At 39.8% G+C, this 26,788-nt stretch overlaps 1 protein-coding gene across 2 annotated transcripts in view; it reads left to right on the top strand.

Annotated features, from left to right (window-relative positions):
• Ank2 (ankyrin 2) overlaps positions 1-26,788 on the top strand; it is a 505,060-nt gene that overhangs the window by 75,937 nt on the left and 402,335 nt on the right. Inside the window, exon 2 of one of the 2 annotated variants that reach the window (XM_063260668.1) lies at positions 10,739-10,799. The exons of the other annotated variant lie outside the window; for it this stretch is intronic. Within the exon in view, the coding sequence (XP_063116738.1) occupies positions 10,779-10,799 (21 nt within the window). The 5' untranslated portion in view covers positions 10,739-10,778. The remainder of the gene's footprint in view (positions 1-10,738; positions 10,800-26,788) is intronic. 2 annotated transcript variants of the gene reach the window in all.

Here is a 26,788-nt window from a genome sequence, read left to right on the forward strand (position 1 = left end):
CAAGAGCTGCAGTCCCTCATATTTTCTTTTCTAGATGGAGAAATCTATGTTGGGGCAATCGAGAGACTCTGTACATTTATCTCAAGTATATTAAAGAGATTTAATATCTAATCATTTATTTATAAAACATAGATGAAAAAATATTACAACTGACTTTTTTAAGGGAGAACCTAACCATTTTTCTTTTTTTTTTTCAAGTTTTTTTAAAATTGCATTTTGAAAGTGGTAAAATACAACAGAACAAGACAGAATAAAGCCAACTAAGATTGTACAGTGGAATTGGTACAGAACTTCAACAGCAGGTTACCGGGATAACAGTACTAGGTATCACAGTATATTTCGTTATCTTTATAATAGTTGTTCTTTCAAACACGTATATCAAAATGAGATGAAATACAGAACATTATAGAACTTATCAAAACAATATTGAATAGAGCAGTACCATTAATCAGAATAGAGCAAAACAGCAATAAAAATATTTGCCTTCAAAGCGATGGTAGAAGTAAGTCCCCTTTATTTGCTATGGTCAACCTCCCAGGAGATGTTCAGATTTCTGGTTCCCATTTGCTAATGGAGGGGGGAAGGGAGAGACAGGAGAATAGGGGTAGGGGAAGTGGGATGTTTGACTCTAGGCCGTGCATCAGTAGGTTCACTGTTGCTTAGCAGGGAGGCAGGCTGGTTATTTGGTTTCTCAGCATCCTAAGTTCCAACATGGTGCAGATCTTAGGAGCTACTTCTGGTTCTCCCCCTAGAAGGGCTGCAGTCTGCCACACCACCACTGCTTACCAGGGAGGGGAGGTGCTTGCTTGACCATTTTTCTTTTTAAAATACACTTTTTTAAAGGGCAGTTTCTTGGTTACCTCTTTGCTCACTTTTTCTTTTATCAACATCTTACATTGTTATAACTTGTTATAATTAAAGACAAATTATTATTAATTAAATTTATTCTGTGATAATTATCGAGACCCAGTTTATTGATAGCTACTTACTTTCAAGCCTCTTTTTCCAAGTGGGGGATTGAATCCAGAGCCTTTGTACCGAGTACATCACAAGTCTTTTAAAAATTTTTTTGTTTTTAGACAGTCTAAGTTGCTCAGTTGCTTCTGTTGGGCTTGACCTTGCAATTGTCCTGCCTCAGCCTCTTAGATGGCTGAGGTTATTAGCTTTGCTGCCGTGCCTGGCTGTAAGGGCTCCTTCTCTTCTTGGAGACCTTATTACACACAGTGCTGCATTCTTAGTCTCCTCTTGGCTTTGACAGCTTCTTAGCTTCTCCTTGCTTTTGCTGGCCTGGACAGTTTTGAGGACCACTGGTTGGTTTTGTTGCAGGGAGCTCTGGGACTGTAATTCACCCAATGAGCTCTGCAGTTTGACCGGGCTGTAGGTTGTTGGGAGGATGAGCACAGAACAGAGCCCACTTTCATCCATGGCCTCGAGGGGGACAATGGCGGCCTGACCCTGTGTCCACTGCACCTGGATTCACCTGACTTGGTGGGAACAGAGCCTGAGGTGCCTCTACTGGAGTGAGGGATGGTAGGAATCACTGTCCAATGTTATTTCCAATAGAAGTTTAAAAAAACTGATTTGGAAATTAACAGAAACGGTCTTGAGGAAAACAGAAACCAGTGGAACTATCTGTTTTCTTGCATCCTGTTGAGAGAATGGCAGCGTGAGGCCCTGGGTCACTGCATCCTCTCAGAGCAGGACTCTGCAGGAGGTGGGCAGGGCAGAAGCTGGCTGTTTCCCCACACTGTGACCCTCTCGCCCCCTCCTCCGCCCCAGGACCCTCAGCTCTGGGTTGGGACCCATAGCTGGGACATGGACATGCAGGGTACCTCAGATCCCTCCTTCATCCTGTCCTCGCTGGGGAGGAAGAGGCGTTTTTCTAACCATGGGGCTGCTTTCTAGCCTTGTTCCACCAGTTCCCTGAGAGCCAGGCCTTTGCTGCACATCTGTAACCCCCACATCCAAGAGGCAGAGGCAGGAGAATCACTGTGAGTTTGAGACCAGCCCTGACTATATAGCCTTTTCAAGGATTATATAGGGAGATACTGTCTAAAGACAAAAACAAAAGTCAGTGAAGGGAATATATTTTCCTGCCTCATTTTAATATTAATGCAAGTAAGTAAAGTAACATCTTTAGCATAATACAGATACAACCTTAGTAATGACATATGGTAGAATTTGGGCCCCAAATACCACATACTGAAACTTAGAAAAAAATCCTTTTAAACTGAATCCTTTACATGCATTAATGTGTTCATATATTTTCATAGTGATATCCAAATTAATTTTAAAATTATTTAAATATTTCCTTATAATCCCCCTTTTTAATAACTTTTTTTTTTGTCTTTTTCATTTTTATCGGTACCAGGGATCGAACTCACGACTGCCTGCTTGCAAGGCAAGCGCTTATGCCGCTGAGCTAAATCCCCAGCCCTGAGCTAAATCCCCAGCCCAATCCCCCTTTTTTTGGAAATAGGATCTCACTACATAGTCTAGACTGGCCTAGAGCTCAGTATAGAGCCCATGCTGACTTCAAACTCCAGGCGATCCTCCTGCCTCAGCCTCTGGATGACTGGGATTGCAGGTGTTCACCACGCCCCCTTAGTGAATATTTGTATTATGACAAAGATGTGCACAAATAACCAATTTATGTCTTTTTCCCCCTCTAACTTCAAAACAACCGTTTTCTTTGCCATTGGCACAGACAACGGGAGAAAGACAAGTCTTCCTTGAGTAGGGAAGGAAGTAGCCTTGCGGGCCTTAGCTGGTCGGCACGCCAGCAGGGAGCGCGGTGCTTGCTGCACCTGTTGCGCATGCGCACACGGTCTGCGCTGCTCCCTCTGCGAGGTCCGGTACTAAAGCTGTCGTGCTGCAGCCTGCTCGGTGCGGCATCTGTGGAGCGCTGTGGCTCTGGGCGCTTTCCATGGGTCTCCGTTTCTCTGGCCTGTGATTGCGGCCTGTGAGCTCAGGCTGGGGTCCCAGCATTCTCCACCCCCCCAGGAGTGTGTGGGCCGGGGCCCCACGGCCCCGTGGGTACCGGCTTTGCCCTGATAAGATCCGCGTGAGGCCCTGGGTCTGCGTGGCCACAGACTCTACCTTTAGTGGAAAGTTCCCAAGACGGACTCAGATGCTAGCGCGAAGAGTCCTCCTACATCCTGCTTTAAAAGTCAACATCGTTGGGGCTGGGGGTTTAGCTCAGCGTCATAAGCGCCTGCCTTGAAAGCAGGCAGTCGTGAGTTCGATAAAAAGGAAAAAGACAAAAAAGAAAAAAAAAAAAAGTCAACATCGTTTCACTAATGATTTTGTTTTTATTTTGTATTAGTACGTGTTTACAATACATAATAATTGTATTACTTGTGGGGAGTTGCTACATGCACATAACACTGAGTTCTTTTTACGCCCTTTCCTCTTCTACTTTATCTGTTGATCTTCTTAGTTTTTGCAAAAGATCTACTTTCCTGTTTCCCATATTCCATCTTTTATTTTAGTAATACTTTAGATTTCTCAAATAACAGAAATTGTGACACTTAAATTTGTGTGTCCGACTTGCATCCCTTAACTTTATGGTCTCGATGCATCCATTTTCCTCCAGTGACTCAAGTTTATTCTTCTTTATGGCAGAGTAATGCTCCGTGGTGTGTAAATACCACATTCTCTTTATCCATTTATCTGCTAATGAACATACAGATTGCTTTTTCGATTTAGCTATTATGAATTGTGCCACTGTAATCCTGGATATGTGGGACTGCATATGATGTCTGACTTTATTTATGTATGGAAACACGGGCTCAGTATGCTCCTGAGGGTGGCCTCAGACTCCTGGGCCCAAGTGATCCTCCTGTCTCAGGGTCCCAAGCGGCTGGGACTGTCATTGTGCTGCGCTGCACCTGTTTCATTTAGTTGCTGTTTCACCTATCTCCTACACTGCACTTTTTGTTTCGCTTTGCTGACATATTTTAAAGTAGATACCAGATACCATACCATTTCATAATATTTCACTATGCCTCTAATTGGTAAGGCCATTTAAAGAAACATACCCATCATGTCATTATTCTCTCTTTTATATAATTTAATAGCAAGTACTGTGTTTAATACCCATATTTCCCTTTAATTATGTGCTTTCCTACTAGATTGGAAGACAGTTAAATAATGCCTTATAATATAATAATGCCATCGTTGAAACCTCAGACCTTTTTGGTGGAGGGGCTTTTTGATGAGGGGCTTTAGAACCATCACTCTTAATCCTCGGAGTCCTAATGCAGTTGTCTGAATCCTCAGCCACCCCTCCTCATATGTTTTTAGTAGTTACACCTGGATAACTGTAGCGTAGGAGTGAGATATTCCAGAAAATGAGTAAGACAGCAGGAGAAATGAAAGTACCTTTTATTCCTGTTTAGTTGTTAAAATAGGGAGAAAAACTAGATTGAAATTGGTAGGTCTTGGTTTTCCTGGAGTTTTGCATTCATTGAGAAAAGAGCATTTGGGAAATTGTTGTTGAAAGTATTGCCTGATTAATGCTTTATTTGCTGCAAATGGTTTTTAGTGTTGTTTCTTCACCAAACTTAAAATCTCTGTAATGAAAAAAGAAAAATCAAGAGTCGGGAAATATTTGACCATGGAAAGCTCCTCATGGTCAGAGACCAGGAGAATCATGTCCAAGAGTGAATCAGAAACCCAAGGAAGAGCATTTTAAACAGGTGTATGCAAGACCCCACATGTTCGAGAGAGAGGGAAAGACAGACAGACTGCACAGACACAGATACATAGATGGATGTATGGATGGATGGTGCCACGAGACACACAGACAGAAACAGAGATGACTTGCTCCAGGAAGCATAAGCACACAGCAGAAGCGCAGGAGTGTTTTCTGTTGCAGAGCTTGCCTGTGGCCCCTAGCTTCTCTGGAAACTGGGCTGAGATGAAGGCGCTCAGCAGTGTCCTAACAGAGCACGGGAGCTTTGCGTGGCCTGTCCTCGCTGCTTTCCCTTTCCCTGGGAGCACACCCACTGGGCCTGGCACAGCGACGGTGCTTCAGAAGTGCTGCCTCTGTGCCTCTACAAACCTGGCAAAGTTTTTGTCAATGTGCTGGATTGCACGGCCCCTTCTTTTCCTAGGTTTGTTCCTTCACTGCACTTCTTGAGGAGGTTTAGCTGCTGCCCTTTTGGGTTGGTCCCAAGGCCCAGAGATGGCAGAGCGAATGAACCATGGCAAGGATGTTTTGCAAAAACGTATTTGACCACTGTGTGATCCACGTACCCGAACAGGGCACCTACCCTGTTCCAGGGGGTTTAAATCAGCAGCAGTGATCTGTGTCTGAGTAGCTGTTTATAACTGGGGTGGCTCCCGGGAAGGGTATGTGACCTGGGAGCACACAGCTGTTGCAACTACAGTCTTTCCTCTAACATCAGCCCGTGTCTGCTGCAAGTGCTGGTTATACTCCCCTTTCTCTCCTCTCCCTCCGTCTCTTGATCCCCTTTCCATCTGAGAAAGCCCTCTCTTCCTGCTTCCTGTTATCCTTTATTCTGCTCCTGATTTACCCTTTGGGTCTCTCATGTAAGAGAAACCATGCATTATTCAAGCCTGTGTTGCTTTTATTTCACTGAACATTATGGTCTTAAGGCGCATCCATTTTCCTACAGATGACTCCAGTGTGTTCTTTGTCACCGTACAGAAGTGGCCCGTTGGGTGTAAATGCCCCATTTTCTGTATCCATTTATCTGCTCATGCACAACTGTAATCTTTTAACCTAGACATGAAGGAACCAACTGATGTAAGGCAGCTAAGAGAGTTTGTGAGGAGTGCAAAGTTTTTAAATGACACCGGGTGGAACTCGAGACTCATTAAAATAAGCATCCTTAGTGATTCAGTTGTCACGACCACGGACCATGCTTGGCTGGGGACTTGGAGCTGTTTTGGAGTTTGAGTCCTGCAGGCTTCTGTAACCATTCATGGGCTTCACTGTAAGTGAGTAACTGGCAAATTTCCAATATTCTTTCAAGAGTTGCAGAAAATACAGTGGAGATGTTATAATATTTTAATGGATTGATGATATCTGAAGTTAATCATGAAAATATATTGTGATGTGAAATGACAAGGAGTCAATAAAATCTGATGTATCTAGACTTTGGCATTAGGATTTTATCCAGTCCCCTAGTATCAAGTAATATGTAAATAAAACAAATTCTTTTGAAAGGACACAGCAATGGTAACAATAAAAAGATCTAAGAAATGGATAATCTGGTCTGTTGCACATAGACTCCCCAGGGAAGTTACTTAACCTTTGAACAATTTTTGTATCTGTAACAGAGACTTGACAATTCCTGTCTTACAAGATGTTATGACGAACCCATCTGTGTTGTGCATGAGGTGGCCGGGACAGCTTCTGCATACTGGGGATGTGGTTGAATGGTAGTTACAAAGGAAGGCGCAAAGACAGACCACATACCTCTCCATTTCTTAGCCAACGTTAGATGAAGGGGCTGTTTCGGCATTATAGTCTTCGTTTAGGATTGCAGCCAATGCTTCTGCAGGCTTGGACTGGCTATGAAAGTAAACATCATTCTTAGAATTCTCTCTTAGAAGGGTCATGAATATAACCTTGAAGCAGTACAAATGAAAATGAAGACATATTAAAACTATCTTTGTTTATTGTTGTGGTAATTACAGTATATGCCTAATTTCTGGAATGCTAAAGGAAATATTTTTTAAAAGGTAGCATTTGTAAATATGATAATGGTCAAAATCCATAAAGACATTAAGACAATAAAAACAGCTGGGGGTAAGGGACGAGGGATTTAGCTCAGTGGCACAAGTGCCTGCCTGGCAAGCATGTGGTCATGAGTTCAATCCCAGGTACCAAAAAAAAAAAAAAAAGTCACCAAAAATCCAGCCTGGAGGGGCTAGGGATTTAGCTCAGCGGCATAAGCACCTGCCTTGCAAGCAGGCGGTCGTGAGTTTGATCCCCGGTACCGATAAAAATGAAAAAGACAAAAAAACAAACAAACAAACAAAAAAAAATCCAGCCTGGAGTTTAAGCTCAGCAGCATAAGTGCCTGCTTGGCAAGTGAAGGTCATGAGTTGGATCCCTGGTACCAATAAATAAATAAAGAAAGAAAGAAAGAAAGAAAATAAAAAAATAAAAATAAAAAACCCAAACCATTGCACTTTAAAAAAATACAATAAACACAAGTTCCAAAATAATTTTATATAATTTATATGTGTGTGAGGTGATTCTGGAATGCCTCATGTGGCTTGGTTATACTTGTGCATTATCTCTTTACACACTTCCTTTTTAATCTTTAATGAGAAGGCATGATGAGATACTCAGATACAATTCTTAGTATTGGGACCGAACTCACGACTTTGCACTTGCCAGGCAGTCAGTTGTGCCACTGAGCTATATCCTTGGCTCAGATATAATTCTTAAAGAAACTTTAGTGAAGATACAATTTAAGGAGAAGTGAGTGGAATTAAGGGAGCCCACAGGGGTAGTGAGTGCCATGGAGTGACTGTTGTCATCCTTGGGCTGGACCAGGACCCACAGAACTGTGTTACTAGGTTAAAATGGGGGCATCCATCAGACAGATGCCGTGGAAACACAGGTACGGCTGCTGCTGGGACCATCCAAACAGGGTGTGGGGCAGTAGGGAGAGTGACCTGGGTGCCAGCCTCAAGGAAAGCAGGACAGAGAAGGAAAAGATGCAGACAGGAAGGGATATCTTGGGTGAGGATGGCAGACAATAACTGGCAATGCGGTTATTTCTTTTATTAAAAACTTCCAAAAATGAATGCTGTTGAGACAAGGAGACAGGACTGTGGGCTCTGGTGTCTGCGTATACACAGGGAGGCACAACTGAGGGAAGTGGAGGTCATCTATACTGGAAAAGGTCTTATGGGTTAGAGATGATTTTTAGTTGACAAATGATTTTCAGTAAGAGCTTCAAGATTATCATAATGTATATTAGATTTGAGTCAATTTAAAGAGATTGTTTCCCAGTCATTCCAAATGAAAAACAGATCTATTATCAAAGTGGAGAGATTCCCCTAAAGGAGGGTGATGGAAGACCAGATGCTGCGAGGAACAGGCTCTGACTGCATGTTAGAGATGCAATGGCGCACATCCCGGGGACCGTTCATTGGTGTCATGACCTGGTGTGATGGGGACTCTGGACTTGTTCCTCAGGGACTAGCTGTGTGTGATGTCTCATGGCTAGTGTGGTAGTAAATGAGTTCATCCATGTGAAATGCTCAGAATTTAGATGGACAAAGTCTGTTGTTAATAAATAATATGTACCTTTTTTTTTTTTTTTTTTTTTTCAAGACAGGGTCTTGTATGTAGTTCAGGCTGGCCATGAACTTGGGATGATTCTCCTGCCTCAGCCTCCTGAGTGCTGGGATTCCAGTTGTGTGCCATCAAGCCTGGCAATAGTTACCAAGTTTTGAGAGCTGGATTTATGCTGGCCACATCTTACTCACTACCTTTTGTCCTCCAAGTGACTTCATTTTATGGATACAAATGAAGCTCAGAATTCACAGTTTTACAAGGCCTGTAATTAGCAAGTGGCAGTGGCAGGCCACTTGGACCCCAGAGCCAGCCTCTTCTGTTAAAGCACAGTGCACATTCTTTTTCTTTTCTCTCCATGGTAAAGACACTTAAAATAGACTCAGAGGAGAGAATAGTGTGGTAAGTTTTCTTTGAAAATCTGTTTGGGGAAAGTATTACAGATGAGCAGTGGGGGCTCTGACACGCAAGTATGAAGCGTTTGAATATCATGTGCAGAAAAGCATAATTTCCAGTCAGCGCACATGCTTTGGTCAGGGGCCACTGCTGCTGTGTGGCTCAGGGATCCGCTTAATCAACTTATCCATGCCCCCTGCACTGCGGAAGGCTCTGCCTGTGCCGTCTGCTTAACTGTGTGAACCTGCGTTTCCTTAGAGTTGTAAAAATCATTATTACTCAGGGAAATAAAAAAAATCAAAGTCTATCAACTTTAAAAAATCAAACTAAAACTGCAGAGATGAATAGTATTAATGTACATCAGAGAGGGAGTATCACATGATTTTGTTGACAGTTGCAAGAAGACACCATTAATATTATGCAGGATGTGTATGCTCTGAACAGAGAAAATTGGAATGTATTTTTTTGGGAGAGGCAATAAAGGGAAGATTTGAATCTGAAAGGGATGAGACAGCAACTGTTGGGCTGGCGCTCCTATCAAGCTCACTGTGGTCTGAATGTGACTGTATTCACTGATGCCCTGAATGCATTCACTGCACTCAGCTCCACCTACATGGGGAAATGCAAGTGTGCTGTGGAAAAGCAAAGATGCTAAACAGTCTGTCCCACAGGTCCTATAACATATGTAAGCCAGCTAAGATTAGAACCATGGATGAATGGAACTGAGAAAAAGAAAAAAAGGACTTGGATTTGAAATGTACTGGTAGAAATTTGAAAATAACCTGAATTACTATTACTAAGACAATGGCTAAGTAAATGAGGAATAGGAGCCCAGGGTACACAGTTACAGATGTAAAAGGCAGCATGAACTCTAAACTGTAGCCTGGAGCACCGCCTGGTGTGTGCAACGTGTCAGGCACAGAGTGCAAGCGGATCTTCATGTTGATGCTGAATCTGTACTCCTAGGGTTAAGTGAGTGCAGATGCACGGCTCAGACTTAAAAGAGAAAAAGCATGAGTGTGTAAGAACACTGTTGAATTCATTTAGTGGAATAAAAGATTTTTCTGTTCTTTCTAAAATTCTTTTACTGCTTTCAGAATAGATGAACACTTACAATTTTAATATAGGCTAAGTGAACATACATGTGAAAATATCAAACAGTGCAGCTGACCCTACAGCATGTGTGCCACTGCAGGAAGCAGAGCCCTCTCTGTTGGTACCCGAGCCAACTCGCCGCAGCAGCCAAGCGTTGGATAGTCAGCTTTAATTGCAGTGTTGCTATTTTGTGATAAATAAGCGGATTTACAGTTACAGATTGGGCACTCAGTCTCTAAAAGGTTCGCCATCATTGGTATAGAATATAAGGTGCCACTCAAGTGTACTGGCTACATGTTGCTTGGCATAATAAAACTGAATCAATAAAAATGATCCTTAGCTAGCATGGTGGATTGCCACAACTTCAAGGCTAGCTGGGGCTGTATAGTGAATTCATAGTCAGCTTGAACTACATCTCAAAAAGCAAAAGCAAAAGCAAAAGCAAAAGCAAACTCAAAAGAAAACAAACAAAAAATAAAATGGTAATTATGTGTGGACGCAAGAATTTTCTTCTTGTTCATAATTCTTGACTGTTTGAAATGTTTGAAGCACTGTTGCTTCATATATTCCTAAGGCTCAAGAGAAATTCCCATATTTTTAAAAGTCTAGTCCTCATGCATATTAATTTGCTATTTTTCATCTTCACACATAGCTGTTGAACTATTTAAATATTTTTGTGGGTTTTTTCTTTTCCATTTTTAATAGTTACATTTAAAAAAAGAATTCTATCAGCACACGTACACACTTATTTTTAGTTGAAATTTAAAAGCTGTTCTTAGCTTAGTAGCTTCTTTTTTTTTTTTTTTGTCTTTTTCGTTTTTATCGGTACCAGGGATTGAACTCACGACTGCCTGCTTGCAAGGCAGGCGATTATGCTGCTGAGCTAAATCCCCAGCCCCTGCTAAGTCCCCAGCCCCAGCTTAGTAGCTTCTAATATTTCTTCTCTTGTGTTTTTTCTTTTAGGTAAGTAACTGAACAAGAACATGAAGAGTCGGTATTTCAAATGACAGCCATGTTGCAAAAGGTATTGTAGTGTTACTCTGAAGGAATCTTATCAAAAGACACTGATGTTGGAATGTAACTAAGTGCTATTTTGGTAAAAAACATTTTTTTGTGGAAACATTTAAGGACATGATAGTATTAACAAGTTTTAAATGATGAATATAATATATGATAATGTTTTTCTCTAATCTGAGAAATTATTATCAGCTTTACGTGGGAATGGAAAGATAAATAAATTGGTCTTTCCCCCCCTCGAGATGCTCATTAGTGGAAAAAGAGAAGTGGGAGGAAAAATTTGAATGCAATGAAATAAACATATTGAGATTTGTCCACTGAGGCATGTGCTTCTCTAAGAGTTATGGTTTCTTTTCTGTGATCAAGGTATTATCTTCAGAATTACTGTAAAATTTACTGCTCCAAGGTTTTCAATAAGATGATTTGATTCTGTGTAATTCAAATAGATCACAACCAGGAGAATAATTCTCCAGAATTTTATGTAGAGGTGAAGGAGTAAAAGGGCGATATTACATTTTAAGAAAAGAATAGAATATAAAAATTCTTAGTTTGTTATATATTGCTATGTGATTTGTAGAAATCTGTGTTTTCTTTAAGTCACAGTCTTATTGAGGAGAATCTCTAATTCTCTATAAGTAAACTTTAAAATACAATGGACATCGCCTCTTCTGGTTACAGAGGAAATAACAAGTCTATGTACTATTGGACTGGTTCTGTGAAACCAACAGCATTGGCACCCACCGAAAGACCAGTGATATTTTTGATATAATGAGTCATATATTGTCCCTTTATAGTAAATTGATAACTCAACCTAAGGAACAGAAAACTTACAGGAATACTGAAAGAGGAGAAATCAATTCAGCCTTCTTATGGCACCACAATTCTTAAAGAATTGCTAATTTTCCTTAGAAATTTTTTTCTTACAGAATTTAGGGCACGTACCATCCAAGAGGGTTAATTTGAAGAATTTTTTTTTTTGAAGTTGGGGAAATAACTTCACACAAAATATTTATACTTTTTGAATAATGAGCATTTCGGTATCATATATGTGCAAGGCCTTGTGGACATGCCTTTATTAAGTGACTATTAGACAATTTTATTTTATTTTATTTAACGGTTTTTTTTTTTTTGGGGGGGGGGTACCAGGAATCAAACTCATGACCTTGCATCTGCCAGGCAGGCACTTATGCCTCTGAGCTATATCCCTGGTCTGTAGATAATTTTATTAATCCTGACAGTGATGGAGCACTAATGAGTTCAGGCCATTTTTAAGAAGGAAAATATTACATTAATGTGTGATAATGCTCCTTGGCTCACTTGAGGTGCTGGTCGGACTTCTAAGAGTGAAAGCTAAGCTGGTTACTCTGTGGCTGAATTCTAAAGTTAGTGGTGAGATCCACGATGGCTGTGCGAGCCTGTGTCTCACAGTGTGTAACTAAGACTCTGGGAATAGATTGGACCCCTTCAGTAGAGAGAATAGTATGAGGAAGTGCAGAGAAACAATTCCAACTCTTGGGAAAAGAAATACAGAATACCAATTTGTCAAGGATTGTCAACTGATACGCTAGGTCCAAGGAGATGTGGGCTTCCAAATACCCACTGGAGTATTCCACATCAGTGTCCTTGTGACTGGTGAAGTGGTGAGGTCAGAAACCAGACTAGAGTGGGCCGAGGAATAAATAAGAAGTAAGGGAGTTAGGTTAGCAGGAAAGACAGTTCTTGAACGTTTTGCCTGTGAATATAAACAGGGAATCCAGTAATGATCAGGCAGTCTGAACTTAACACTTTCGTGTTAAGAAAAACAGTGCAAAGGAAGAGCAGAGACACAGGGCTGTGTTTCTGAGACAGGAGGGGGAGATGGAGTGGCTGTCTGAGCAGAGGGATCACCACGGCCGGGTCGGACACTTATTTCAGCATAACTAAGGCAGTCACATCCGCTTGCGTGCGATGACCAAGCTCGGAGAGGCTGAGAAGACCTCAGTCAGATTTTATATTCTATATAGAGATGCAGACGGAGTAGTTAGGATTTGAGGAAGGGCTTGAAATAGTGTTTGTGGAAATAGAAGAAAGTTGGATTGAGGACAGTATTAGACCAGGCAGGTACTGATGACCAGGGATTTGCAATGTTGGCAAACTCCTTGAATTTTTAAGTGTATTAGGTACATGAATGTTGCTTTTAAAAAATCAGAAATCACAGATACTTTGCTTAAGGGGAGGAGTAAAAGACATTTGACTATTTTTTTTCCTAAAGTCCTCAGTTTTGGTACTGTCTTTGATGCAGCAGTTTTGTGGGAAGTTTCCCACATAAGACTACTTTGACCTGGAAAAAAGATTACATTTGAAATCAAAGCTCCCATCCCACCTGTCTTTGTCCTGAGCAGAGCGGTCAGCTAGGTGCCCTCAGCTGGGCACTCTTGCACTCTTGAGTAGATAGCAGAGTGGGGGACAGGTTAGACAGGCTCACTCCTCTGCCACACTGGCTAGAAACCTGGGGCTCATCCTTCCATTTGATTGTAAGAATGTTTACTTGGAGCATAGAGCTTTTTACAAGACCAAATAAATCTCCCAAGTTTAGTAATTTTCCATACATTTGTTAAGCTTCAGAATCATTTTGAAAAGTAAATGGTTCCACTGGGCCTGGTTCGCCCCTTTCTGTTGTCTTCATCCAGCTTTTGGGATGGTCCACTGAACCTGTTGGCCCCATAGAATATTGTTTAAAAAGCACAGTTTGAATGATCATAATTATATTGCATTTCATCAACATACAAAGTTCTTAAGATCAACTAACTGTGGGTTTGACAATAATTTTCCCTGTAAAAGAATAGGCAAGTTACTACCTACTTTAACCAAAAAAGGCACAATAACAAGTATTGTTAAAGTACTATATGTTGCAAAACTGGGTTTGAAAAGCCAGTTACTCTATTTAATTGTGCTGGTCAGGATTACCAAAGTTGGTAAACAGGGAACCCTTTTCTATGCTTATAAGCTGAACTGCAGTGCATTTCCTCAGAACAATTACATGTGTTGGAGGCAGGAAAGATGAACTCCTTCAGTCTTGGGCAAGAACGTGTTACCTCGCTTCTTCTCTTCCATGAAGGTGTGACTTTGTTTAGGGCTGACGATAGCCATAGAGCTATCGTTGAATGTTTTCAAGAAAAGAACAGCTTTCTGTTGGAAACTAGAACAGGGATAGGCAGAAAGAGGAATGGCTAACCTGGGGCAGGGAGACTTTGCTAAGGAAGTTGTGAAGATGAAGCATTACAGGACAGCACTATCGAATGCATGTGCCACATACAACACCAGCTCCCTTACTTGCTTTATTTTAATCACTACTGCCACGCAGTAGGTATGACTCGGTTTTATATTTGATGAAACTGAGGCCTGTAGATGTGGAGTAACAGCTGTCCACACAGTAAATGGCTAGCTTATGTGACAGTGTCAAAATTCAGATCATGTCATTTGATTTGAAGTGAATTTATACCCAACAGCCAACTAGGATAGAAGTGGTTGTGACTGGAATGGCAGTGTTCAAAACCATGACACAGCAAAAAAAGTGCTAGTCCCCTTGGCCAGAGTGCTACCCAAAAGTTAAGTACCTCTGGTGAGGAGGAGGGATGGCTCTGGAGGCTGATGAGGGATGCTCCGCAGAACCTGCTCATTGCCAGGCTAATTGCTCCACAGTGCCTGCTCAGAGCTCGGTGCTTGTCATCTTTGCAGGCCTTTGGGATTCATGGTTGCCAAAAGGTTTGAATACGGGGTCAAATGGGAAGGTCTCTGGCTGCCTAAGGACCCCCTGTGTTGTCCCCAACTTTGGAAGCCGGCCCATTGATGGGGTGGGCTTTGCCTTTCATTCAGGCTGTTTCCTGCAGACAGGATCTCAGTTCTGGTTGGAGGCCCTGACAGCCATCCAGGCACATATCCCTGTCCACACAGCCGCTCTCTGTCTACTGGAATGTAAAATCTTGTGCTGTTGGAACGGAAGCAGGTAGCAAAAGGAAATGAGAATAACTGAGAGGGGTAAATATGAACTCATGGGCCAGATAAAAAATCAGAGTTTTAAGTTTTTGGAAGATTTTTGTCTGACACTTTGTTAAATATATAAGACTACTGGGAGAAAATATAGAGTAAACTTTTCAGATATTAGGAAACAGAGTATCCTGCACTGACGTGAATATTGAAAATATGGTGATATTGTTTGGACCACTGAATGCAGATTTGGGAATGACAGTGTGCAATGTATGTACCATTGTTGCCCCCTAATTGATATGTTTTGAAATTTTTAGGTTTTTTTCTTTCTTCTATTTCCTTGAATTAAAATGGATTTGAAAAAACAACAACAACAACAACAACAAAAACAAACAAAAAAGAAAATATGGGTATTTTTGTTTGCATGGGCTGATAATATAGTGATATCAATTTCTTTCTTTCTTTCTTTCTTTTTTTTTTTGGTACTAGTGATCAAACTCATGACTTTGTGCTTGCCAGGAAGGCGCTATTGCCACTGAGCTAAATCCCAGCTCCAGTGATGTCAATTTATCTTGTGTATAAGTCAGATGTAATCTTTGAGTGATTTCCTGAAGCAGTGCTTAATTCTTACAAGTAATTGCAGTTTGCTCAAATTAGATAACTTAAGCTTACCAACAATTTTCCAGAATATTCTTCCCTAAAAACATATATAACATATAAAACATTTGTTTACCTTGATTCACTTAAATTGGGATCATCAAATCAAGAGGGAGCCTTCTAGCTTCTCAGAGGCTCAGTTTATTTCACAATCTTGTTATCCTTACATTGCTGGGTTTGCAAACAGTTTTGGGGACTAGAGAAAGGAATACTGCTTACCTTCTGTTCTGTTTTGGGTTAATGGCATTTGCAATCTGCATTAAAACACTTTTTGTAGCCTCAATGGGAAAAAAGAAAATAACTCAATTAATCAAAGTATTACTGGCTTTTCTTATAAAAGGGGAAGAAAGAACAGAATTCGGGGGATATGTGTTCATTCTGCCATGAGTTTTTCTTTACTGTATACACCTGGAACCAGTATCATCGTGTGGTCCATCTTTGTATGGCAGAGACTTTGTAGAAATTGTTAGTACTGAGAAAGCAGACAAAGATCTAATGAACTGATTGATTACTTCTTTCAAAACAAAAATTGTTTCTCTTGCAGTTCCTCCATTTATTGCACATAATTTAATTCAATTTAATTCTAGAAGTGCTAGTGATGTAAGAAATGATACAGGACCTCCAGATGATATAAGGGAAATGTTAAAACTCTCAACCTGAGGTGACTGAGGTCTCTCTGGACTTTATCAGAACAGGTGTCCTCACTTATCTCAGGCCTGGCCATTCCATCTTTATTGTGAGGCCTGGCCTCCCACAGATGCACCTCTGGAGGCAGTCCTGATGAATTTTCCTACTGCACTCACTCTTGAGAGCTCAGCCAGATCTGATGCCCATATCATGACAGCTTCACTTAGCTGTCTGTAATACTAGTAAGTATTAATTGCAAGTTACTATAATGGTCACATAATGAACTAGGGTTGTCACAGTAGAGGTATGTGAATTGTTGTCAATCAATTCTTCAGTGTTGGAAGATTTTGTAAACATGATTAAATAAACGTGCATGTGTGTGTGTGTGTGTGTTCATACTGGAGACTGAACCCAAGACCTTTGCTCTGAGTTACAGTCCCAGCTCTTTTTTATTTTTTATGTTGAGACAGGCTCTCTCTAAATTGCCAAGTTGCCCAGACTAGGCTTGAACTGTGATTCTCCTGCCTCAGCCTCCCAAAGTGCTGGGATTACAGGCAGTGCACCACTGCACTTGGCTAATATAAGCATGTTCTTTTTGAGCAAATTGGAAAGATAATTTTCCTCACCTCAATGAACCACAGCTGCCCCCATAAGAGTGCCCTTGGAGGGGAAGCCAGTGAGGACAGAGCTGTTCCCCATCAGTGCTCACATCCTGATCTCGTGGAAAAGACCGCGCCTTTGCCAGCAAGCAGGCGGCTTCTTGGTTTTGCTCTTAGCTGGGTTGCTCGGAGGTACAAAGCAACACTTGTGGAATGCTTAGGGATTTTAGAAATGTTCTGCGCTCTTTGAATGAGGGTTGAGCTGCACAACTTACCGGAAGGAGCTCAGGCAGGAGAGCGCCAGTCAGCGCCGCAGGGAAATGCGTCCGAGGAGGGCTACCGAGGTGCTCGCCGCCCCAGCGCCCGGGGGCAGACGCGCGTGCCCGGCGCCGCCGGCGTCACCAGACTCCAGGGGGCGGCCGAGGGAGAGTGGGCTCCGCGCGCAGGAGAGAGCCGAGGAGCCCGCGCGCTGCGGTGGCCCGGATCCGCGCCCTGAGCTGCGCTGAGGTGCTGATGCCTGCTCGGTGCGGTCAGACCGAGAGGCTTTCCGCGGAGCTCGTTACCTTTTGTCTTCTTCACCCCAGAAGAAGGTGGGATTCCGAAGATAGCGGCCAAGACATTGAAGCAGCAATGTTTGCAAAATGTTGGAACAAAAACCTTTATTTAGCCTTCTTTTCCAGAGTTTTTCCTAACCCTTTTGTGTTCTTGAAATAGTTTAGCATAATTGGCAGATAGGCTAAATGGTTCATAATTCGAAGACTTTTTAAAATTTGCTCTTTGTTTTTTAAATTTAGAAATTTGATTTCTGTACCTTTGGTTTTTCTTGTGACTTACTGACATACATTATTAATCTGTGCAGCCGGTTTTTAAAATATGTATCGGAGTGAAAGAAACCCTGTTTACTGGTCAGATTACTGTATTTTTTTTTTTTTTTGGTTTCTTTTTTTATTTTAAAAAGAATAAAACAAAACAAAGCAAAGCAAACCAAAGCAGAACGAAACAGATCAGAGTAAAACACAGGACTTCAAGACAACAGGGGCCTACCATAGTGTCTTTTATTTTCTTTGAAATTGTTGTCCATACCTTCATACACAATGAGTCAATGAAAAACAAACTAGTAAAAGCAACCAAAACAAAAGAGTGAGAGCCTTATGGATCTTCAAAACCAGACATTAGAAAATCAATTATGGTTACCATATTGTCTCTTGTTTTCTTCAAAATAGCTGTCCATATCTTCACATATATTGAAATCAAATAATTGAAAACAGATTAAAACCAAGAATAAAAAGCATTATTAGACTTCAAAACAAAATGATAGGAAATCAGCAATGGTTACCATGATGTCTTGTTTTCTTCAATGTAGCTGTTCATACCCTCACACATAATAAAATCAATTTTTGTAAACTTGTTAGGTGAAATTCTAAGCATATATAGGCCTATACATGCACACCTGTCATTTCTGCATTAGATGGAAAAACAAAACAAAACAAAACAAAACGTAAGAAAAATAAGCAAGAGTCAAATAAATAACTATAACAAAAGGCCCAAAACAATAATAATGTAAATTTTCAAAACAAGGTGGTAGGAACATAACTAATTTTGTTGTTTTACATAGTCTCTTCGGAAGTCTTATTCGAGTTACCAGATATAGTCATACAAAATTGATCTAATCCTTAAGATGTTTACTGTTTTGTCTCAAGAACTAATAGAATTAGTAGTGCAATAATCTTAATAATCTTAAATGAATATATTAAAATTTATATTTTTTCTCTCTTTTCTCCTTTTTCTATGTTATTTTTTCCTCTTTGAGCAATTTCTTACTCTTTCATAATATTTATTGAAGATTTTGTATCTTATTTACTGTTTTGTTTTCTTATACTAGGGAGGCAATATGGTATTTACACATATGAGTTTGATTTACTTCACTTACAAGTATCGTCTTAAGTCACATCCATTTACCTATAGAAGCTTCAGTGTGGTCCTTCTTTATAGCTGAGTAGTATTCCATTGTATAAAAATACTACATCATTTTTATCCATTCCTCTATTGATGGGCATTTGAGTTGCTTTCAAGATTTAGCTATTACAAATTGTGCTGCTATAAACATGGATGAACATATATCACTGTGATATGTTTTCATTTCTTCTGGGAATATGCCCAAAAAGTGCAACAGCTGGGTCAAATGGACCTCCTATCCCAGCTTTTTGAGGAACCTCCAGATTGATTTCCAAAGTGATTGTACCAGTATACACTCCCACCAACAGTGCAGGAGAGTTCCTTTTTCCCTACAGCCTCTCCAGCATTTGTTATTGGTGGTTTTCTTGATCTTGGCTATTCTTTCTGGGGTGAGATGGAATCTCAGTGTTGTTTTAATTTGCATTTCTTGAATGGCCAATGATGTTGAACATTTTTCCATGTATTATTTATTTTGGCACCAGAGATCGAACTCATGACCTCATGCTTCCCAGATAGGCGCTTAAGCCAATGAGCTAAATCCCGGCCTTCTTCATGTATTTATTTACCATTTGTATTTCTTCATCTGAGAAGTGTGTATTCATTTACAGATGCTCATTTTTGGATTGGGTCTTTGAATTTTGGATTAGGCCTGATTTTTAAAAAAATTCTTTGTATATTCTAGATAGAAGTCCTTTGTCTGAGGGACAGTTTACTAGATTTTTTCCCAATTTGGGTTTTTTTTTTTCTCTATTGGAGATTTCTTTTGACATGCAAAAACTTTTTAATAAAATGAGATCCCAGTTGTTGATTCTGGGAAGTATTTCCCATGCAATTTGATTTTTGTTCATGAATTCTCTGCTGACTCCTATGTCTTCAACATTTCTACCTACTTTGTCTTCCAGCATATTTACTGTTTCTGTTTTAATATTTAGATCTTTGACCCATTTTGACTTTAGTGTAGGGCATGGTGATAGGCATGAGTCTAGTTTTAGTTTTCCACATATGGAGAGCCAGTTTTTCCAACACCATTTATTAAAGAGGCTTTCTTTCAGTGAACATATTTGGCCCCTTTGTCAAAGATAAAGTGGCTGACTGTATTTGTAGTCAGATTACTATTTACATTACAAAAAAACAAGCTATGCAGGAGTATGAGTTTATCTCTAAAAATATTTTCTGAAAAACAGCAGCATATGCAAAAGCATGCTGTACACCCCAGTACTAATGTATGATATGTGTCTTGTGTATTTATACAAATCTACGTGCATAGGGTGATATTAGTCTTTCAGAAAGAATCACTGCAGCAACTTCAAACAGTTTAACCAATGTATTTTACATTCATATACACACTTTAAGTATTTTATATTTTAAAATACAAAACAGGAGAGAGAATTTACTTACGTGAAATGTGTGTAAAAATCTTTTTTACATTTGGGATACTACAAAAGCCGATGGGCTTTAGAGTAGGAGAATATTCCCGCCTGATAGTGGACGGTGGAAAGAGAGCTGTTGAGCAGAATGAATGCACTGATGGATCCTGAGGTCATGTGGCTATTTACAAGGAACAGAAGGGCTGGTGTGGTGGCGTAGGCCTGGAATGGCAGCACTGAGAGCCTGAGCAGGAGGGTCGCTGTGATTGAGGTCAGTTGGGCTACATAGTGAGTTCAAGGCCAGCCTGAACTGCATAGTGAGATCCTGTCTCAAAAAACAAACAAACAAACAAAAAAACCTGGAACACTACATTTATGTGTGTTCCTGTCATCAATATCTGTCTATAGCCACAGAATATGTTGGCAGGATATTGGACTGTAAATGGCAGCTTGTTTTGGTAAACAAGATTCTGTAATTCTGGGTATATTTTTGACTTTTTTTTGGAGGGGGTCACTAGGAATTGAACTCAGGACCTTACGCTTGCCAGGCAGGAACCATTGAACTAAATCACTGGCCCTTATGTATAATATGTGTTTAATGAACACATATTATAATCCCTTTCAACTTTTTAAGGGAATGATAGTATAGAAAGAATAGTTCTGACTTTGCTATTGGCTAGCTGTAGGATATCTGATGAATAAATTGATCAGTTTACACCAGTATTGTGAAAATAATTTCTAATTATGGAAAAGAAAGAGATTAACTTTAAAAAAAACACGTGTGAATAGAAAATGTAGCTGTGTCATTGAGAAAATTGTGCCCAGCCCTTTCTGTAGTGCTGGTTGACTTCTCAGATCTGAGGGGTTGGAGAGCAGCCCTAAATCAGTGCTTCTGTTTGCAAATATTAATTCAAAAGCACTGAAATTAGGGAGTCAAAAAACACCCACATTGTGGAGAAGATTGTATATTATGGAGTACAAAGTACATCATTAGTCATTGTTAGTGACTAATGAAAAAATTAGCAATTTAGATTTCTTTTTTTCTCATGACGTATTGCAGAGTTCTAGGCTGGTTGCACTACATACTATAAGACTACCTTGCAATTCTAGGTTGTCTGTATCTTCAGGAACATGGCTAATTTTAATTTTCATAGTGGCAGGTGTGAATAGTTCTCATCCTTATGCTTTTGGAATATATAAAACGTGTGTGGGGAATGCTTAAGAGTAGGAGTGTTTCACATTTTGGATTCTTTAGGATTTTTGAATATCTATCTTCAGGGTTGGGGCCAAGTCTAAATACAACATTCAGTTTCTGGTGTGAGCAAGCCGCCTTATTCACTTAAAATTTATATTGGTGCGTGTTTGTAGTCCGTACCAATTGCTGTCAGCGTGGGGAGTTGGTGTGCATCATAGTGCATCCTAATACTGCTCCATCCTCTTTTTCCCCTGCATCTCCTGGTCCGCTTCCACTTGCAAAGCTCTAGCTCTCTGTTTACTTAGGTTTCGCATATCCTTGTGCACATGTTCTGAAGGTAATTTTATACAGTACTTTCAATAATTTTGTGCATGGAACAGTTTTGTGATGTGGAATTTTCCATCTGTGTCATCAGATCAGCACTCAAAATCTTTCTGATTGTGGAGCATTTCATATTTTAGAGTTTTGGATCAGAGGTGCACGATCTGTACACCAGTTACTAGCTCTCTGACAAGTATTTTTGGCTTGTATAATTTTCTATGACCGTGAAGAATGATTTCAACTTTGCTGCTCTTTGGCTTGCATTTGGTTTTTATGTTTACTTATACTTTAATTTTTTCTTGAGTACAGTTGATAAAATCATATGTATTAAAAGTATATAGCCTCATGTTTTGATATACAAATGTATGAGAAATGACTGCAATCAAGCTAATTAATAAATCTATCATCTCACATATTTACAATTGTTAATTTTCTCTGCTTAGAAAGTTTATAGTACTACAATTCAAAAAATATATACTTGCAAAAAAAAAAAAAAATGTTCAGCATCTCAGTGCCAGGCAGATTATAGCAGTTTCTATACAGCAACACACTTTGGTAACTAAAGAATTGGCAACGTCATCTGTGATGCTTTGTAAGCATCTGTTCCATGTAACAGTGCTGTAGGTATTTTTCACCTCAATAAATTCTTTGATGTCATGGACTTTGGACATGATAATTCTTAACTCTTTTTCCATTCTTCCTCTTATCCTCCTTTATGCTCTCTCCTCTCCTTGTCATTCTCTTCCTTTTGTCTAATAATTGTCTCCATTCTACCTACTTTTATCTTTTTTAGATTCCACATATTAGGGAAAGACAGCAATTACATATGTGTCTTTCTGAGTCTGGCTTATTTTGCTTAACATGATGATCTCCAGTGACACTGCACTTTTTCTTGCATTATTTCCTGCTTAACGAAATCTGTAGGAGGCAAACTAGCAAAGTTGTAGGCTTTCAACTGGGTGAAAAATTCAAAAAACTTGATTAGCAAGAGATTAAAAGGGCGAATAAGAAATGACAGAACACTAGCAAACAAAATGTTAAAGAAGCACCAATACAATCAAAATTTAAAAATTTATTTATTTTATGGAAACTAATGATATAGATATAGATATGTGGGCAAAATAAGGAGTGGGGGTAGGGATTCTCATTTTAAATGAATGGACTTGTATTAGTAAGTGCTTCCTAGAGTCAGCTGTAGAAGAGTGCAGACATCTGTCTGCATTCTGGAGACTCAAAGGGTCTAGCTGAGGGCTTGGAGCCAACAGCAGTGTCCCATGCAAGGCCACATCAGGAGGCTGAGGGATCTGGGATGGCAGACTGAAGGATCTGTGCCGAAACTGTAGTGTTGGTGCCAAAAGGCTAAAGACTCGGAGTTGGAAAGCTGAGGGGTCTGCATGGAGCCAGCAGATGACGTTCAAGATGAAGATGATTATAGAGAGCTCTTCTGTGACTTTTGTCTTGGTCAGAGAAGTTTATATTTGTGACCATGGAAAGGTTTTTGGAATTCCAATAAGTTAATTCTAATCTGCCACTTCCAATGCAACCCACAGCGAGAAGAAGACACTAAGACTTATTTACAGTTATGGAGAGCCAAGGGGTCCTAAGTCCGGCCAGGATGAAGGTTCATTTAAACAAAGGTCTCAACCCATGCTTGAACTCAGATTTTATTAATTCGTGAAGAAGAGAGTGGCTTGAGGACGAGTGACAGTGAGTACTGTGAGCTGGGCTGGGTAGGAGGCCTCAGAGCACCTCTGCAACATGCAGAGAAGGCTATGCAGAAAGACCAGTCTGCATAACACAACTGAGGTGGCATTTCATGTTTTGGGGGTGGGGCTTCAGCTCTGATGTGCAGCTTTTCTGCCCCGGGAAGTCATAGCCTCTTATCTCAAGGTTCATCCCGGTTGACAGCGTGGAGTGGTGGCTCTTTATCTTGCTCAGCTAAACACTAGGTTATTGGGAGTCCAGAGATGAGGAAACAGTGACTGTCACCTAGCTTCAAAGATTAAGCATCAGCACCTCAGTCACCCTATTTACATTGCTTAGAGACAACTGAAGGGATTAAGAAATGGCCCAGCCAGCTCTGTACACATCAGTACATGGACATAGGGCCAGGTTTAGCCAATGTGGAGATAACTGCTCTTCTTTCAAGGAGAGTCATCCAGGTGGTCTTCCATAAGGATTAAAGCTCTCCTGCAGGAAGACAGCAGCCAAAATGCCTTTGAAGAAAAACCACTCTATCAAGAAAATCAGCAGCCTGCAACCTTCCCCTCCTGGTCTCCTTTTATGCCATTCTGGCAGTAATCTTCAGGTGGGCCTTCCACGTCCAGAACCACGCTGGCCCCATTGCTGTGTGTCCCCATTCAAGTCGCCTATTAATTAATCCAGCACACGACTGTTAGATCATCTACAATTTAAAAATGTAGAGATTAATGGGTTAAACTATTGCTGGCTTGTGGACGTATTAAATTTTGTGTGGTTCTTTATCCATACTCTTTTCTCAACAGATTTTTGCATCATTGTTTGGAAGTATGTTCTTGGCTAGCCCTTGTATGTAATTAAGGCCAGCACAACTGAGTGATTGATGAATCCTGTTAACATGGTAATGATCTTGTATTTACTGTCAAAGTTCTTACAAATGTTTGGTATTTTGTCCATGACCCAAAAATGATCCATCTCCTTCCAACTGTAAATCTGTGTTAGATAAAACACTTTAAAAAATACTCTTCCCATAGAGGCTGGGTCTCAGCATCCACCCAGAAGAATCATTGTTTTTATTGTGTATCTTTACCATGTGACTCTTTTTTGGTACTGGGGATTGAACTCACGACTGCATGCTTGCAAGGAAAGTGGAAGGCACTTATGCCGCTGAGCTAAATCTCCAGCCCCTAACGTGTGACTCTTGAGAAGCAATTTAACATATTTTTTTAGTGCAGTAAAAACATACAACATTATCAGTATGTTTTAAAACAAAATATAACACTGTATTTTTCCTTATTATATTGTCAGTGACACTGAAGAGAAACCAGAGGTGCTGTGTATAATTTGTTTTGTCAAGTCATTCAGATAAAAAGAAAAAATATATATCAAATATTCAGATAATTGTTTTTGAGTTAGCTAGGAAAACTGTTTGTTTTTGGTACTGGGAATTGAACTCAGAACCTTGCGCTTGCCAGACAGGCACAGTGCCACTGAGCTATATCCTCAGCCTAATAAAAATAATTTCTTTCTGGAGTCAGTTAACTAAAAGAATACTTGTGTAATTGATTCTTGTGCTCGTAGCTATGTCTGCTAGATCAGAAAACGTGGGCATGGCACCTTACGGACTGTGTGCAAACGATACTGTGGTTCCCAAAATATCCTCCTTTTTGATTAGTATTTTAAAGTGACATAAATTTGGAAAAAAAAAAGGAGAAACCTGCTGCTGGGACCCTATTGTCCTAAACATGTTTACTTTTTGTGAGCAGATGAACAAAATATCTGGTATTCTGGTAAAATATAGTGCCCTATAATTTTCACTTCAGAGTTTTGGAGCAAAATTCTACTAGTATAATACTGAATGTAAGAAAAACTATCTTGTTGCCAGTTTTGGGAAGGAGAAGGGACATACTGTCATTTTGTTTCCTATCCCTCCTATTTTCATAGGTGCTTATTTTAAAAATGGGAAATCCTAAAGATAAAAGGTATATTTCTAGAAAAGTACCTTGGAAGACTAAGGTAATAACTCAGGGGTAGTCAGGGTATATGCTCAGCATTCAGGAAGTCCCAGGTTCAATCTCTGGTACCACAAAAATAAAGTAAAAGTAACAGGGAAAATCTCACAATTAAGAAACCTGGTTGGTGGTTTCTAAAAGACTCAGTTTTTGAGTGGTCTAGTTTATTTTAATGTTATCAAGAGCAAGTCAGCCATATGACCAAAAGTGAAGGAAAACAAATACGTGTTTGTAAATTCAATATTTGCAGGTTCCAGAAATGACCACATCTAGGGAAAATGATATTGTAGAAAAAAGAAAAGAAAAAACCCACTACCTTAAAAAAATCTAATAAAGTCCTCTAAGATTTCCTCAAAACTTGTAATTTTCTGGTGTGATATGTTAACTGGAATAAAATACTTTGTCTCTGTCCAGGATGCCAATATAACGGTATAGGAACTAGTATTTGGGTGTTGCAAATACTTTACAAGGTTTATATTTTTTCTTGATAGAGTCAATCCCATTTTAGCTATCCAAATTTTTATAATTTTAGAATAGTATCTTACTTGAATATTAAACATTTATATAAAAGACCAACAATTGCACTTCAATATGTTTCTGTACTATAAAAATGAAGTTTATCAAGAAGTTCTTGATAGTCCTTATATAATTCTCTTCCAATGGAGTGGGATAGAGAATACTATCATTTTGACTTCCTAAGCAAGGTAATTAGGTCACTAAGAAGACAAGAGATTTATTTAATGCATCATTAATGAAAGCTTTTAATAATAAAATCTCTATCAGTTTTGAGAGCAAAAGAAACCAAAACAAAAGAAGAGAAGGGAAAAAATGAGACTGTTTGACTTGCCAGGATATTTTATGAACACTTTTGCAAGTAAATATTGGTCCTTTTTGTATAGTATATTTAAACATTGGGAAATAGATTTTACATTGTCCCTTTTACATGTGTATCCTAAATTTTCTTAATAGTGTGTTTTTGATCGGGATCAATTTGAGTTCAGTTCTCTCTCTGAATCTTCTAAGGACCTCTTAGTCTCCTCTGTGCCCCTCCATCTGTAAGTCTTTGACACACATCATGACAAACAGTGGGCATACTCTGTTCAGGAGCTTGGAGGTGCCATCTGGAAATGATAGAGAAGTTGTAATGTGGGGCATTGAGTTTGAAAAGAGATCGAAGTATTATAAATCTGTTCAATTCATGGTTTAGATAGAATGAAAACTTTGAGGTAGTTTTCTCTATTTGTGTTTTCTTATATGAGTGACATCCTTGCAGGTATTTGTCCTCTTCTTTTCACTGAGAAGTCTTCAAGCAGTCATAATGAGCATCCACAGAAGAACCTCAGGCACACCACACTGTGAATTAGATGTGTGTGTGTGTGTGTGTGTGTGTGTGTGTGTGTGTGTGTGCATGTGATATTTATTATCACCATTTTCCACATGTGAAATGAAGCTTAGCGTGGTTCTTCATCTTGTTTGGGTCTCACAGATGGTGGTCCAGCGAGACTTCATATCCATGTCTGTCTACACTAAAACTCATGCTTTTAAACGTGACGTTGAACTCTAACTCATGCACCTAAATATACAGCTAATTATTTATG

This window comes from Cavia porcellus, unplaced genomic scaffold (assembly GCF_034190915.1).
Source record: "Cavia porcellus strain 051 isolate PalLab524CR breed Dunkin Hartley unplaced genomic scaffold, mCavPor4.1 scaffold_14, whole genome shotgun sequence".
Classification (NCBI taxonomy): Eukaryota; Metazoa; Chordata; class Mammalia; order Rodentia; family Caviidae; genus Cavia; species Cavia porcellus.